At 37.1% G+C, this 14,289-nt stretch overlaps 1 protein-coding gene across 1 annotated transcript in view; it reads right to left on the bottom strand.

Annotated features, from left to right (window-relative positions):
* Positions 1-460: 460 nt before the first annotated feature.
* The window catches only part of LOC120631195 (probable G-protein coupled receptor CG31760), an 86,656-nt gene continuing 72,827 nt past the window's right edge, over positions 461-14,289 (bottom strand). The window contains exons 7-18 of the mRNA XM_039900675.1: positions 14,111-14,249; positions 13,113-13,245; positions 12,495-12,627; positions 10,841-10,994; positions 9,974-10,083; positions 9,682-9,826; positions 8,067-8,136; positions 7,272-7,410; positions 6,722-6,827; positions 3,295-3,438; positions 2,414-2,569; positions 461-1,021 (exon numbers count right to left, since the gene is read on the bottom strand). Of these exons, the coding sequence (XP_039756609.1) occupies positions 992-1,021; positions 2,414-2,569; positions 3,295-3,438; positions 6,722-6,827; positions 7,272-7,410; positions 8,067-8,136; positions 9,682-9,826; positions 9,974-10,083; positions 10,841-10,994; positions 12,495-12,627; positions 13,113-13,245; positions 14,111-14,249 (1,459 nt within the window). The 3' untranslated portion in view covers positions 461-991. The remainder of the gene's footprint in view (positions 1,022-2,413; positions 2,570-3,294; positions 3,439-6,721; positions 6,828-7,271; positions 7,411-8,066; positions 8,137-9,681; positions 9,827-9,973; positions 10,084-10,840; positions 10,995-12,494; positions 12,628-13,112; positions 13,246-14,110; positions 14,250-14,289) is intronic.

Here is a 14,289-nt window from a genome sequence, read left to right as displayed (position 1 = left end):
ATAAAACAAAGCTGCAGCCGAACAGTGCACGATCTTTACGTCCGATGGGACCTACATAGTTTCAAGAAAATCGCTAATGAGGTTTTCAGGTTCACATTTTAAGTGTTGATTTCTTAGTACTCCGGTAAGACGAGGTAAGGGTGATAATACTATTGTAATATAGAAATCATAACAAATCATCATGCGATTCATTAAATAATATACGTCACAATTTTTGTTGGCTCTTTTGTCAAAATTGTTATTATAGTTCGATTTCAACGTTAGAGAATCAGGTGTCAGGACCCTGGCATTTTCGTGCCTATGCACAGTAGTAGGTTCCTTTTTTACGCGCTTTAAAAGCTTATCATCGTAACCAAGATGAGTCGAATACAACGCAACCTGTTTTAGTATTATGTATTAGGTACCTATTGAAGAACGCCTTTGTATTAGACGTAAACTCTTTAGTATATCAGTTGCGTGGTATATACAAAAATACGCGATAATTCAGTATTCGTATCGTAACATTTGAACACTCGCAATCGCAAAGTCGTTTCCGAGTGCCAAGAATGGGTGCACGCGATAAATTGTTATTTGATTAAACAGGGATAATTTATCCTTCTCCCTGTTGCCGTGTTTTGGCAGGTGAACAGTTTTTTATGCCTTGTCAGGGGATAGAATTTTTATCTCCTGCCCATGCTAGCCTTGTTGTTTTTGTTTGCTGGCTTGCTTGTACACAGGCCTCCCCAACGCTGCTTTGTTAACTGGTTTACTTTGTTCCGATACTTGAAAACGACTACGATTGCTTGCGTAGACAAATGAAAACGAGCGTTGTTTTTCGTGGAGAATACTTAGTCTGCATAAGTCCGAAGTCGTAAATAAGTTAATTTAAGCTAAGTAAATACACACAAAGGCTTAGTTACACGAAGGCAGGCGAACGAACATCGACGGTGGTGACGATACGCTTCCCCGCCGGCCCCGGCCAGTGCCATCCGCTATCGCTGAGAGCCACCCGTCACACGGGCCCTGACCACTCTGTGGTTTCCTGTAAAACATAAGTTACATTCAATTAAACCGCAAAGATCCCTCGATACTACTTACCGCTTCTTTATTAAGCCCTTCTACTATTACCTAATTGATGATGACCTAAAATGCAAGTAAGTCGATGTACCTATTATTGTTGTCGTTAGCCTATTGATGTTCAAGGCATATCGGGCTCCTCCCATAGGAGATAATCATGTAGACCAGACCCTCCATCGGCTGGGTCGAGTTTTCACCGGTGAGGTATCTTAAAATCTGGACCGACACGACTATGACTTAACGTGCTCTAAGCAAGGTCACAATAAGCAGAAGGGAAACGATGAAAAAACATTCGAAACGTCACATCACACATAAATGCACGAACCGACGAGGCCCTAAAACTATTCTCGTAGGATTTTAGTCGCGGGTACTAGCTTTGGCGCCTCGTCGCGCATCGGTGCGTGGGTGGTGATGCGAGTGTGTTCTTTCGAACGTCTATTCGTAGTTTCCATACTGTTTAATATATTTAATGTGGCAAGGTTGTGGATATTGCTTTCCTATCCTTGAGAATTTTAGACAGAAGAACTCTATACTTGATCTGATACTACTTGATCTGGGAATCTTACCCAGTCATTTGGAATCCGTAGATGCTATCTACGGATTCCAAATGACTGGGTAAGATTCCCAGATCAAGCTACATCAAGCTAGCTTTCTACTACTATTACTCAGTATCTACATGACAAACGGAATCATTTGCAAAGTGTGCAATAAGCGGTACGCGCACTCTTATAATTTAAAATATAATAGTAGATTTAAAAAATAAAAAAAAATAATTAATCTATGACATTACACACATCACTATCTAGCTCCAAAGTAAGCGTAACTTTTGTTATGGATAGGTACTAAGATGACTGACGAATATTTCTAAGTATAATATACATAAATACACACATAGTATAATACATATAGTAACATATAGTAAGTATAATATACATAATTTACAGGTAAACACCCACTGAAAAACACTCATGTTCATCGCATAAACATTTTCCAGTGGTGGGAAGCGAACCACACCAGCCTTGGATTCAGAAAGCAGTGTCGCTGCACACTGCGTCAATCGGTCGCCAAGATATACTCAAGTTCGCAACAGACTGATTGCTTTCGTTGCAACCGACGTTCATAATGAATAGGTTCAATAGGCAATTGTTGCGGACGAATGGCCTCTCCCAACGGGAGGGTTGGCCGATAATCATCACGCTGGGAAGACGGGTTCGTGATCGCAGTAGATGTTACTAGTTACATTCCCTTAGTCGCCTCGTAAGAAACCCGCGGGAAGAGAAGACATGATGGGAACTGTATTCTGATCTGTCGCGATATCCTCCCTTCTTGATAGGTGATGCTCTGTCATTCTACTTACTTGTGAAATGTTGACAGTCCTCGCGTGCATTGGACTCGCAAGAGCGTTGCCAGCGGTGAAGTAGCCACCAGGTCGCGGCTTCAGGTGACGATTGTGCATCTCCATTTGCACTATCTTCATAAACTCGATCTGCGCTGCCAGTTTCTGCACTTCCTCCTGAAATTAATCATTTCAACAGACTACAAATAATAATAAAAACTTTCTCAATCTCAAAATAAAGCGATTTTGAAGAAATCTTCGCAGAAATAAGATGGATCTCCTCAATGGTCTCTAGAAAATTACTCGGGATTGGATCACTAATTTATAAATAAACAGTAAGATGGTGAAGCCATTAGCCAATAGTTAGTATGATAGGAAACCTATCTACCTCAACATTTTATAGGGTTTTTTATTTTTTACTGAATGGAATTGGTTTTGTCACCTTTCGTGTTTGTAGGTACCAATTCTGAAAACTTTCTTATAATACTCGAAATCACCTGATGAAACTTGAGGAGTCAAAAAATTGTATTTTCTGATATAGAAACACAGTGCAAATCTCGGTAATTTTAGCTTTGACGTGGCTATACATCTACCCGCCATTACACCCTAGTTTCGCTTAAAGGTTGTGTATGTATTATGTTTTGGTATGTAAAAAAGAATTTTTATTATTATGATTATCTGCCATAATTTCTACTTATGTTAGACACTTTCTTAAAGTTAACCCATGGCTAATGGCTTTAGCATGAGTTTGCATCAATGAACGCCATTTGCGAGCACATTGATTTAAAACTCTTGAGTTTCATATAAACAAAATAATTATGGATAACATATTTTACTCTAAATTAAATTCAAGTGCATCCTAATCACTTACTAAGGCTATTAAATATTTGTGTATTTCGTACCTTAAGTTCTTCATTTTCCTGGAAAGGATCAGGCGGCTCATCGGGAACTAGACCTATGCCATTGAGCGAGGAAGACGCTGGCACGCCCCGAGCACGCGCCCTGCTATCCCAGGTATCGCCCGTACCACGGACTACTCGCAGGACCTAAACACCATATATTTTATCAGTACTACATTTGCTCCGAAAGTAGCTTATAAGCAACACAATGGACATTGTTTAATATTATATTGTGTATTATACCGGATGTTTGGTGCATCGTGTGCCAAATCGAATCTGATGATTGGAGGGGTCTTTGGCTATCTCTTCAGCCCTCGTAAAAAAATCTTGCTCAAACGGTTTTTTTTATACTGATTTTAAATTGTTTTTTTAAAAATTGTAAAAATTCTACATTTAAATTTTAATAAAAAATAAAGTTGTTAAGTATTAATTAATTTTCTTTTTAATCTTTAATTTGTAACGTTTTACGCTTCTTTTGAAACTAGAATTACACGCCAGCAACATCTAGTTTTTGTTTTACAGCCCCGCAAAGTTTTTTTTACGTAAAAAAATAAGCTTGAACGTCAACTTTCGGTTTTAATAAAAAAAAAACTAAAAGTGATCATGTTCTTCCAATTTTTTTAAAACATCTCTGGACTGTCCCCTTTCTAATGGTGTGCAATATGCCATGAAAAGTAATTAGTAACATCACTAATTTTCAAATTTTCTAAACTTAGTCACAATTTTCTAATATTCAACAGATGAAAGAAAAACAAGTTTTTGCGTAAATAAAACTCACAAGCAGGTAAAATTTTTAAATTTCGTAGGTTTTACTTGAAATAAAAATAATACATTGCATTTGAAACATTTATTTCATAATTTTTACAAATTCTGCTCAAATTGTTCACCCCTGTTTCGAATGCAGGCCCGACATCTTTGACGTATTGTTACAGTTGTAGTCCGAAGCCGTATTTCGTTCTTAATTGTACCGAAGGCCGCTTCTATGCGTTGTATTAGTACCTCCCTCGTTGGGACTTCTGTGGCGTATACTAGCTCTTTGGCACGTCCCCAGACATAAAAATCTAACGGAGTTAAGTCTGGGGAACGTGGAGGCCATGCAATAGGCCCATCGCGCCCAATCCACGAATTGGGGAACACATTATCGAGGTATTCCCTCACAGTTAAACGCCAATGCGCGGGACAGCCGTCATTTTGAAATACTATGGGCACATCTTCATTAAACACGGGCACCTCGGCCAATAATTCCGGCAGATCATTTTGCAGGAACTCTAAATAATTATCGCCATTTAAGTTATCAGGCAGGTAGTGCGGTCCAATTACCTGATTCCCAATCACTCCTGCCCAAACGTTCACACTAAACCGTCTTTGAAAAGATTGCTGTCTTTTGGCATGTGGGTTTTGCCGTTTCGGTGCCCAATGGTGTAAATTGTGCAAGTTAAGAATCCCTTCTCTGGTAAATTTGGATTCGTCAGTCCACAGTATTCTTTTTAAAAAATCAGGATTATCCACATCTGTGTGTAACAAAAACCGACAAAAGTGCATTCGTCTGTCAAAGTCGCCACCCTCAAGACCTGCAACAACCAAAAATCTTTTTAATTCCCCTTGAGCAGTAATTAATTGCACTAGAAGATTATGGATACCTGCTAAACAAAGGCAACGTCAAACAAAGGTTTTAAATTACGTACCTTGAACCGGAGTCTCGTGGAATGGATATTTTTCGTTTTGTCGAAGGACTTTCCACACTTTCCATATTGAAATATCAAGTTGTGCCGCCACATATCTAATGCTTCTTGTGTCGTCTTCCTCAAAAAGTGCCAGTATTCTCTCGTCCACTTCAACATTATGTCGCACAACATGTCCCCTTGGTTCATGAAAATTGACACTCCCAGTCTCGCGTAAACGTCGGTATGTGTCTTGGAAGACTCTGCGGCCAGGTAATCGTCGACCAGGAAAGCGTTCCTGGTAAAGTCGTTGCGCTGCACGAGCGACACCACGGGCTGCACCATAAACCATTATGATGTCCGCATATTCCTCGTTAGAGTATGTCGTCATTGCAACAACAAAAAAGTCAACAAAGTTTAACAATAACACCAAAAGTAAATAAAACGTAACAAAAAACAACAAAACTTAACGAAAACTAAATAAAAGAATCGTGGAGTACAGTAAGCTAGCACACACGTTAGGCAGCAGAGGCAGTGATGTCTCGACTAAAAAATAAGATGGCCGCCGTGTCGACGCGACGCGGGGCCCGTTCGCGATTGGTTCAAACAGGTTTGCACTATGCAAGAAAGGAATAGAAGATAGATTTCGCTTCACTAGAGTGAAAAAACTATTTTTGCCTGTTTAAACGAACAACGGGCGTATAACTTTATGAAAGAGACAGAAAATGTCATCTGCCTTGTGAATTGTGAGTGTTATTTACGCAAACCCTTGTTTTTCTTTCACCTGTTGAATATTAGAAAATTGCGACCAAGTTTAGAAAATTTGAAAATTAGTGATGTTACTAATTACTTTTCATGGCATATTGCACACCATTAGAAAGGGGACAGTCCAGAGATGTTTTAAAAAAATTGGAAGAACATGATCACTTTTAGTTTTTTTTTTATTAAAACCGAAAGTTGACGTTCAAGCTTATTTTTTTACGTAAAAAAAACTTTGCGGGGCTGTAAAACAAAAACTAGATGTTGCTGGCGTGTAATTCTAGTTTCAAAAGAAGCGTAAAACGTTACAAATTAAAGATTAAAAAGAAAATTAATTAATACTTAACAACTTTATTTTTTATTAAAATTTAAATGTAGAATTTTTACAATTTTTAAAAAAACAATTTAAAATCAGTATAAAAAAAACCGTTTGAGCAAGATTTTTTTACGAGGGCTGAAGAGATAGCCAAAGACCCCTCCAATCATCAGATTCGATTTGGCACACGATGCACCAAACATCCTGTATAAGTAAGTATACCTACATATAAAGCTGAAGAGTTTCTTTGTGTACTTGAATACGATGATCTTAGGAACTACTGGTCCGATTTGCAATATTATTTCAGTGTTGGATAGCCCATTTATCGAGGAAGGCTATAGGCAATATGTCATCACGCTAAGACTAGTAGGAGCATAGCACCAATGAAGAATGTTACAAAATCGGCATTTTGTAGGACGTATTCCTTGTATGCAATATTGATTTGTTTACAGGCGATAGCTTTCCAGTTACCTTCAAGTGAGCCATCTACTTGGTCCGTCAATTTTTAATCTAAAAAAAAAACACTGTCACGGGGTGTTTCCCGTGCGGGTGTTCCAAATACCTACTTAAACTCATAACGCTCGTTTTACCCCGATACCGGAGAAGGAGGTTTTTGCGTGACAGCGGTGAGATTGTAAACTTATCTTGTAAGTAAGTGGAAGGGCGGGCGGATGAATCTTTATAATCGGCTTACCTTTGGTAGAAACACCAGCAATACTGTGGTTGAAGTGGACAACTGTGTTCTGATGAACCCGAGGAGATACTTTATATCAGGCCCAGCACGTGGTAGGATTAGTAAGCTGGAAACAATCAATAATTATAGCCAGAGACGAAACCTATCTACATATACTACGTACCTACCTACTACTTTGCAGGTACTTATAATATCTGAGCCTTATAGTTAGGTGTGGTATCAAACATATTTTCAAAATGAAAATTGTATGAAGATTTAGTAGTCTCATAGGTAGATTACGGACGAAGTCAAAACACACATTTCTGTTTTGCGCCAGTCTGTATCATCACGTTAATTAATAAATGCTAGCTGAACTCTGAATACTAGGTGTATTATATATTTCTCAGAAAATAAAGTACCTAATAAAGCCTTAAAATTATATCCCGAAATATGGGTAAGATTCTATTATCAAAGAAAAGCAGCAAAAACCGAAGGGTACCGTTTCATCTATCAGCTGTCCATTGCAGCCTTTAAAGCCGTTTTTTTATAAACATTCGACGTGGATACTTACTGAAATGCAATCATTAGAGAATTAACTGTGAATATGTTGTAAATGGCGATAGAGATGAGTCTCGCTTCATTGTAGAGGCTCTCTGCGTGTCTCACTCTGTAGCATACCCTCACGCCCCATAAGAGGAACAGGATTTCTCCTGAAAAAAAGGAAACTTACTTAGTACCCACTTATTCTAAAAAATAATGTAAGGTATATAGGTAGGCGGTGATAGCCTAGTACCCACTAGGCTTCGTCTTTCTTTTCAGGGGGGATCGAGTTCGATCCCGGACACGCACATCTGACTTTTCGGAGTTATGTGCGTTCTTAATGTAATGAATTAAATATTACATGCTTTAATTGTGAAAAAAACATCGTGAGGAATCCTGCATGCCTTAGAGTTCTCCATGATGTTCTAAAGGGCATGTGAAATCTACGAAACCGCACTTGGCCAGCGTAGTGGACCGTGGATTATGGCCTAAATCCTTCTCATTCTTGAAAGAGACCCGCCCCCTGTAGTGGGCCGGTATAGTGATTATGATGATATTTAGGTAGGACCTATTCTTTCACCCACTATGAACCCGCCAATACGATCGATTAGGCTGGAGCCAAGCTAAAGTGAACATTGTCCTTTGGAATGGAGATAGCATATAATATATACTATGTCTAATGAAGATAGTTGTCCTAAATAAACACAAAGGCTTTATCACCGAAAATTCTAAAGTTACCGCAGGAATAATTATAACCGTATTGCACGCAGGTGATGTTACGGGAAGAATCTAGAAATTAAAAAGATTCTAGAGATGAAATGATTACCTATGGCTAAACTATGGTCCCACCAGTTGTACGTGCACTGTTTGAACTTTAGTCCTCTGTTGTCTGTAATCTGGAAGCAATGGAAATCAATAAATACAATACCGTTAAGTAACTAAGTAACTAGTACAGTTTGGTATAGTCGCTATACTCCGCGAAAAGCAGAATAATCTGTATGGTGTAACTGTGTACATACGCAATCCACAGCTGTGGGAATATATTATAGAGTTATGTAGAAGTTAAGTACCTAGATCATCATCCGGACCATTTATGACGGATCCATGGTGCCAATGGTGGAACGAGTTCGTGGCTCCACGAGTAGTAAGCGGACCTAAGCAGTAAACTTGTATTTTAACGTATTTATTTTATTTTGTACAAGGCTATTGGTACATAGTCTACACCTATAGTCATATATGAGATTTTGAGATTTTTTCACAAACATTTTTTTATCTTACGTTATTTTATTTTTTCAATGAAATTTATACTATATTATTTCTAATACTTCCAAGAATATGTATAAAAAGTTTCGTGAAGATCGGTTTAGTAGTTTTCGCGTGAAAGCGTAACAAACAAACTTACATTCACATTTATAATATTAGTAGGGATAGGGATGTAAGGAAAACTTACATCGGATATAAAAAGGAAGGAGAACAAATAAAGTAGCAGAGTCATAGCCAATTACAAGTTTTCACAATTATAACATAAATAGAAAGGAGGGAAATGCTCACATAGGAATGATAGTGTTAATGAACAAGGAGATAAATCTTTAAGAATCTTAGACCTATGTACCAAAGACGAAGAGATACCTACTTGGATTAAGTAGGTATTGCAAGGAAAAGCATGATTTTATTTACTTACTATAAAAAACGGCTTTTTTGCTACAAATTTTGAGATAGAAGTCCTCGCTATATCTATTTAGACGTGTTGCAACAGAAGGTTAATCAATTACATTCATTCTCATTCTCCTAGTATTTTTAATAAAATAATTATCACGCAAGCCCCATTGAATTAAACTTCATATCATCGCACTTAGTACTATCCTCTGAACAGTACGTTTATACCCCAATGACTCTAAAATCCAACATAAACTTGGAACACGGATTAGTTACCCAAAGAATGCAAGATGACAAGTAGTTTAGGTATTGCAGTGTATTGTTGTAACAATTGCAGCGTTACACTTGGATTACAGGCAATTGCAGTTACACGTATGTAGGTATGTGTTTTTCACGCGCTAAATAGTTGTCTTAAAGCTAATACGACTAATAGCACTCTTAAAAAACACCACAACAGAAGTTTAAAATTCAAGTTTTACTAACCTAACTGTCACTTGGTTTACATCGACGAAAACTTTTCTTACGCACTTTTAACACTAAACTATTAAATGTATACTACTATTTATTGTATAAATTAGGCGATTACATTGGATTTGGGCTATTAAAACACACTATACAAATTAAAAATACATATTAAATAACAGAGATCTTTGAATAGCTGTTATAGGCGGTGTTGCCACACCAAAAATCCAAGAAAACTCTCGGATCGCCCACTGTGATCTAGTGTAGTTATGTGAATAAACTGGGTTACTATAACTCAGACGATGAAACTACAATTTACTTACAACTTCAGCGTCAGGCGGTGCGGAGAGTGTCCAGGTGCCGAGATACACCAGCATGATAAGGAGTATAGGAGCCATCCACTGCAGCAACTGTTTGTCTGTCAACTTAAGCTTGTGGGCTGACTTGACGCGGTACGTGAGTGAAACTCTGAAATATCGAAGAAGATTTTCTTGGATTATTAATCCCACGTTGATCTATTATCTTCCTTTTTGGTCTATTAGCTTAATTTTTTATGGATCAGAATACAGTGGTCACCCTAGAAAAAATCCTACTGTTTTAATTTAAAATACGCACCTCCAAGTTTTCATAAGAAGAGCAGTGTAGGTAATGCAGAAGCCCATATGTCGCGTCCATTTAGTAGCGATACAAGAATAACGGTCCAATACAGGAAATATAGCTGCCATCTGCAATAGTAGATAATATTATTTCTATTATCTTAAAATCTTAATATTAGTAGCGTCGAATGTTTGACGCTAAAGTTCGAAAATAATTTGCTTTATTTGTGGTTACGCGTCCTTTAAGTAAAAATATTTCCACTCTTAAAAACTTTTACCTTCCACTGAACAAAGTAGCGGTAACGCTGCTAAATAATACCTACCAAATAGTACCTACCTACAGAAGGTACATTTTGTCATGAGATAGTTACTCTAAAATGCTTTAAAACTAAATACATCCGCGTGTAGGTCCACTATATTTCGATATTGCGATTCAAATACAAACTAAATACAACACCGCAAGGTTTCCAATATAACACATTAAACTAGCCGAATTTTTAAAGAATGTATTAACATAGTGCCAGGGCTAGCTCTCGCATGGCGCTGCTAACACCATTTAAAGTACAGCGCTGGCCGTTTCCCGCTATTAAAATCTCTTTTCTTTGTGGTCAGAACGTGTGGTTATACCCTGAGGAAAAGAAACACGCCATCAAAGAACGTATGTGGCGATTCGACTTTGTATTTAGTGTTATTTAACTAGCAACATTATTGTCTATGCTTAGACAAGTTCAAACTCGTTGTTACAAATAGGATTGTTATTGAGAGTTCCCCAATCCTATACCGTGCATCACTATAAATAATCATCATTTGACCAAATTAGCACCTTAGTGGGGTATTGTCGCTGTAGGTATGATTCTGCGTATAAAGACTTTACTTGTTTACTTACCTCCATGTACATAATGGCGCAGCCAAGTAGCGTGATAGACAGAAAGACGGGGCTAGCAACGCGAAACACCTTTACTCGTCGGTGATGCCGAGTGTATATAGTCAGCAGTACCGTCATCACCGCACAGCTCACGGAGATCACCAATAACGATATCCTAAAAAAGATTGTCCAACAAGTGCATCAACAAATAATTTTATCCGAGACTTTTATCGACCCAGTAAGACGATTTAAGTGAGAGATAAAATGGGCTTTATGACAGAGTTATACATTTGCTTTTAACTTTAATTAAACAATGATGTTTACCAGAAGTTGTACACAGAATAGATAGGTAGGTATAGTTATCTACCACTACTACTTTAAGATAAAAAAGATTGAATATAAGAAAGTTTTTATCGAACGCTTATGCAACGTAATTTGCATAGCGTTTAAGAATTGTATACCTACTACAAAAAAAATACTTTCAAAGAAAAACAAACCATTTTGGTTGTAACTACGGCACAGTTAGTTAAATATTTAATCGTCTGCCATCTTGCTTCATGTTTACCTCTTTCCATCTATACTGAAAACTAATTAGAATTCACACAGCTCGATGGTAGAAACTACACGTAGGTACCTAATTGCTCTGTTCGTTGTGACTATAATAGCGTCATAGGAAATTCGCAACGGATATTAATTTAACGTTTTAAATAAACAACTTTGTATACGTAGCCGCGCGCCAAGTAATTGCTAATAAACTTCATCCAACAGGGAATTGTAAAGCACAAGGGCGATATCTAATAAAACCTATTATTGCCTTGTATTACTGCGAATCCAATCAAGTTAATTAAATGGCTTCTAAGTAAACAGCTTTCAAGGCAAGTCTTGTTGGTGTTTCTTTAAAGCAGAGTGTGTTTTCTGAGTTCAATATTGATAAGAATTTTTAAATGGCGGTCGCATTTCAAATCCAAAGCCACTTCGATGTATTTATATAGAAATTGCTGCCATAAAAGGGTTTATTAAAACACAAGTGAGGTGTTATGCGAGGTTTTTGATGCTTAATTTCGTGTTGCTAATTCCAAGCTATGTTTTCTGGTCGGCACCACACATCTCCAACTTGAAAACATATTGTAGTGGGTTTGCCTGTCCTCAAACATTCCTAAAGATGGTTGACGTCAACTCTCATTCGAAACTTTTAGTATCTGGAATAACCACCATTATTATTTTCGAGAGTAAGGTTTTAATCAACTTTAAATCGCAGAAGTGGGGAACAATATTAAATCATCTGTTCAATTTAATAACATTATCCACCTTGTGAGTTTTATTTTATTCTTGCCTAGTCTTTATTTTACTAAGTCTAGTATTTTTAAACCGGGGAATAGCACGGTGTTGTTTCTATACGTATTACCTACATTTATAGTATTTCTATGAGTACTAATAATATAATAGTAACATATTTTGTGCAGGTATTGGTATTTTGAACGCACTAGATAATTTGAACTTATGTAATAGTAAAAACATTTATTAGTTTTGTAATTTATTCAAATTCAAAGTTTATCCTGAGCATATAACAATCATTATTTGCGATGCAGATTTTTTTTAAATGTAGATCCTATGCATACCTAGAAAATTGGTTAAAAACCTTAAAAGTGACTACAATAGTTTTTGTTATAATCACCGAAAAGGCCAGTTGTATGTAGCTAGACAAGGCTCCGGCCCCCGACAAGTCTCGCATCCGGGTTGACACATCAAACAGTCGTATGGCTCGCTCCAATTTTCTAACCCGTTCTCTTCGTATTCTTGATACGCAACTATAAATACAAGAAAAAAAAGATGAAAAACGATTTTCCGCACCGCAACCTATTAGCTGAAAACCTGCCCATGAAATTACTACAAAACATATGATGCAAAATTCCATGTCATGGAAAATATTCCGAGACAGACCGTTATTACCGACCGGTGCAGACCGGTATTCGGGGTTTAATAAATCTGTCATACTGGTTTTCCTTCTAATATAAGTGTGTTTTTTTTCATTGCAAAAGGGGCTGAAACGAAATGGGGAAATTCGAAATTTTTAAATTTGGCTGCGAGGTCGGTATCGTATTAAATAAAAGTACTACATTTGTACGTTCTAAAGTAAGTTTTAATGAAGTATTTAGTTTCACACCTAAACATCTGAGATGGCCCTTAGGTAGCTCCGAAGGTTGTAAAACGATAAATCTATAATAATATATACAACTAAAGGAAAAATACAAATAGCTAGGTACTTTTTAAAGTTTTCGTAATTTTGGCTTACCTTCCACAAGTGATCCATTGAACCCTTCTGGATGGTGAGGGGAGTAATATCCTGGTCGACATCGGCAGATATAGGAGCCACGAGCCCAGCCGCCGTAACGGACGCTTATTTCCCGATTCGGTTTATAGTCACACTAAAAAAGAACACTCAATAACATTTGATGGAATTAGGAAACATGTAGGGAACTAAATATTGGACACCTTGTTCTCGCACATTTATGTCCAATCATAAAATCTAGACGGGATTACCCGTATAACTCTAGATACCTAAACCAGAACGTGAAATACTTTGCGGATTTTCATGTTATATTATGAAAATTAAGCTTAATTTACTATACCTACTCCACGAAAAGCAGGAGCATATGTATGGTGTAATTTTGAATTTTTTCAATCTTTACACTCCACAACAAACAGATTTTCGGCAATGAACCCTCTACGCACGTTTCGCTCCGAAACCGGAGCATCCTCAGGAGATGTTGACTTTACTATGAATAGTTGTTGAGACTTAACAATGCCTTACCCCCTTGAATGATCAGAGGCATAGCAGTATAATAAACAATATCATCATCAGCCTTACAAGGCACGGGTTTCCACTCTCGTAGTAGATGTATAAACACTTTAACTACCAAACCGGAACCAGACTCTCTTAATATTACACTTTCAAATGTCAATAAATCAACAAAATTGTTTTGACAAAATTTGGCTGAGATCTGAAATTACTATGACCAAAATTTATATAAGAGTTACTTAGTCGAATGAGGAGATTTCTTACTAAGTTCATAAGTGCCTGTGATAGCCGAACATAAATAAAGAATAGTAGATTTGATTTTATTGGTGCGTGCCCGGATTTTAATCCACCAGTATGATAATAAACACGAGTAGGTAGGCATTTATTCGGGAAAAAGCTCATTAAAATATCATTCAAGACATTCTTCATGTAATTTGCTCAAGTTAAAACTACTGGGACTTCTTTAATATAACTAAATTTGAATAACGTACGAAAGTTGTTTCATTAGGACATTTGTGGGTTCCATGGAATGAATAAATTTGATTGTCGTTTTCCTCTAGGCTATCCATTTCGCACTGATTTATCTCCAGATTCGATATGTCAACGTCCAGCGAAACAACGCCTTTTAATCTGAAACAGAAGATTAATGCTGTATTTATCACTTAGTGAA

This window comes from Pararge aegeria, chromosome 17, assembly GCF_905163445.1.
Source record: "Pararge aegeria chromosome 17, ilParAegt1.1, whole genome shotgun sequence".
NCBI lineage: Eukaryota > Metazoa > Arthropoda > Insecta > Lepidoptera > Nymphalidae > Pararge > Pararge aegeria.
Note: the sequence above shows the minus strand (reverse complement) of the source record. Positions and strands in the feature narration are given on the sequence as shown.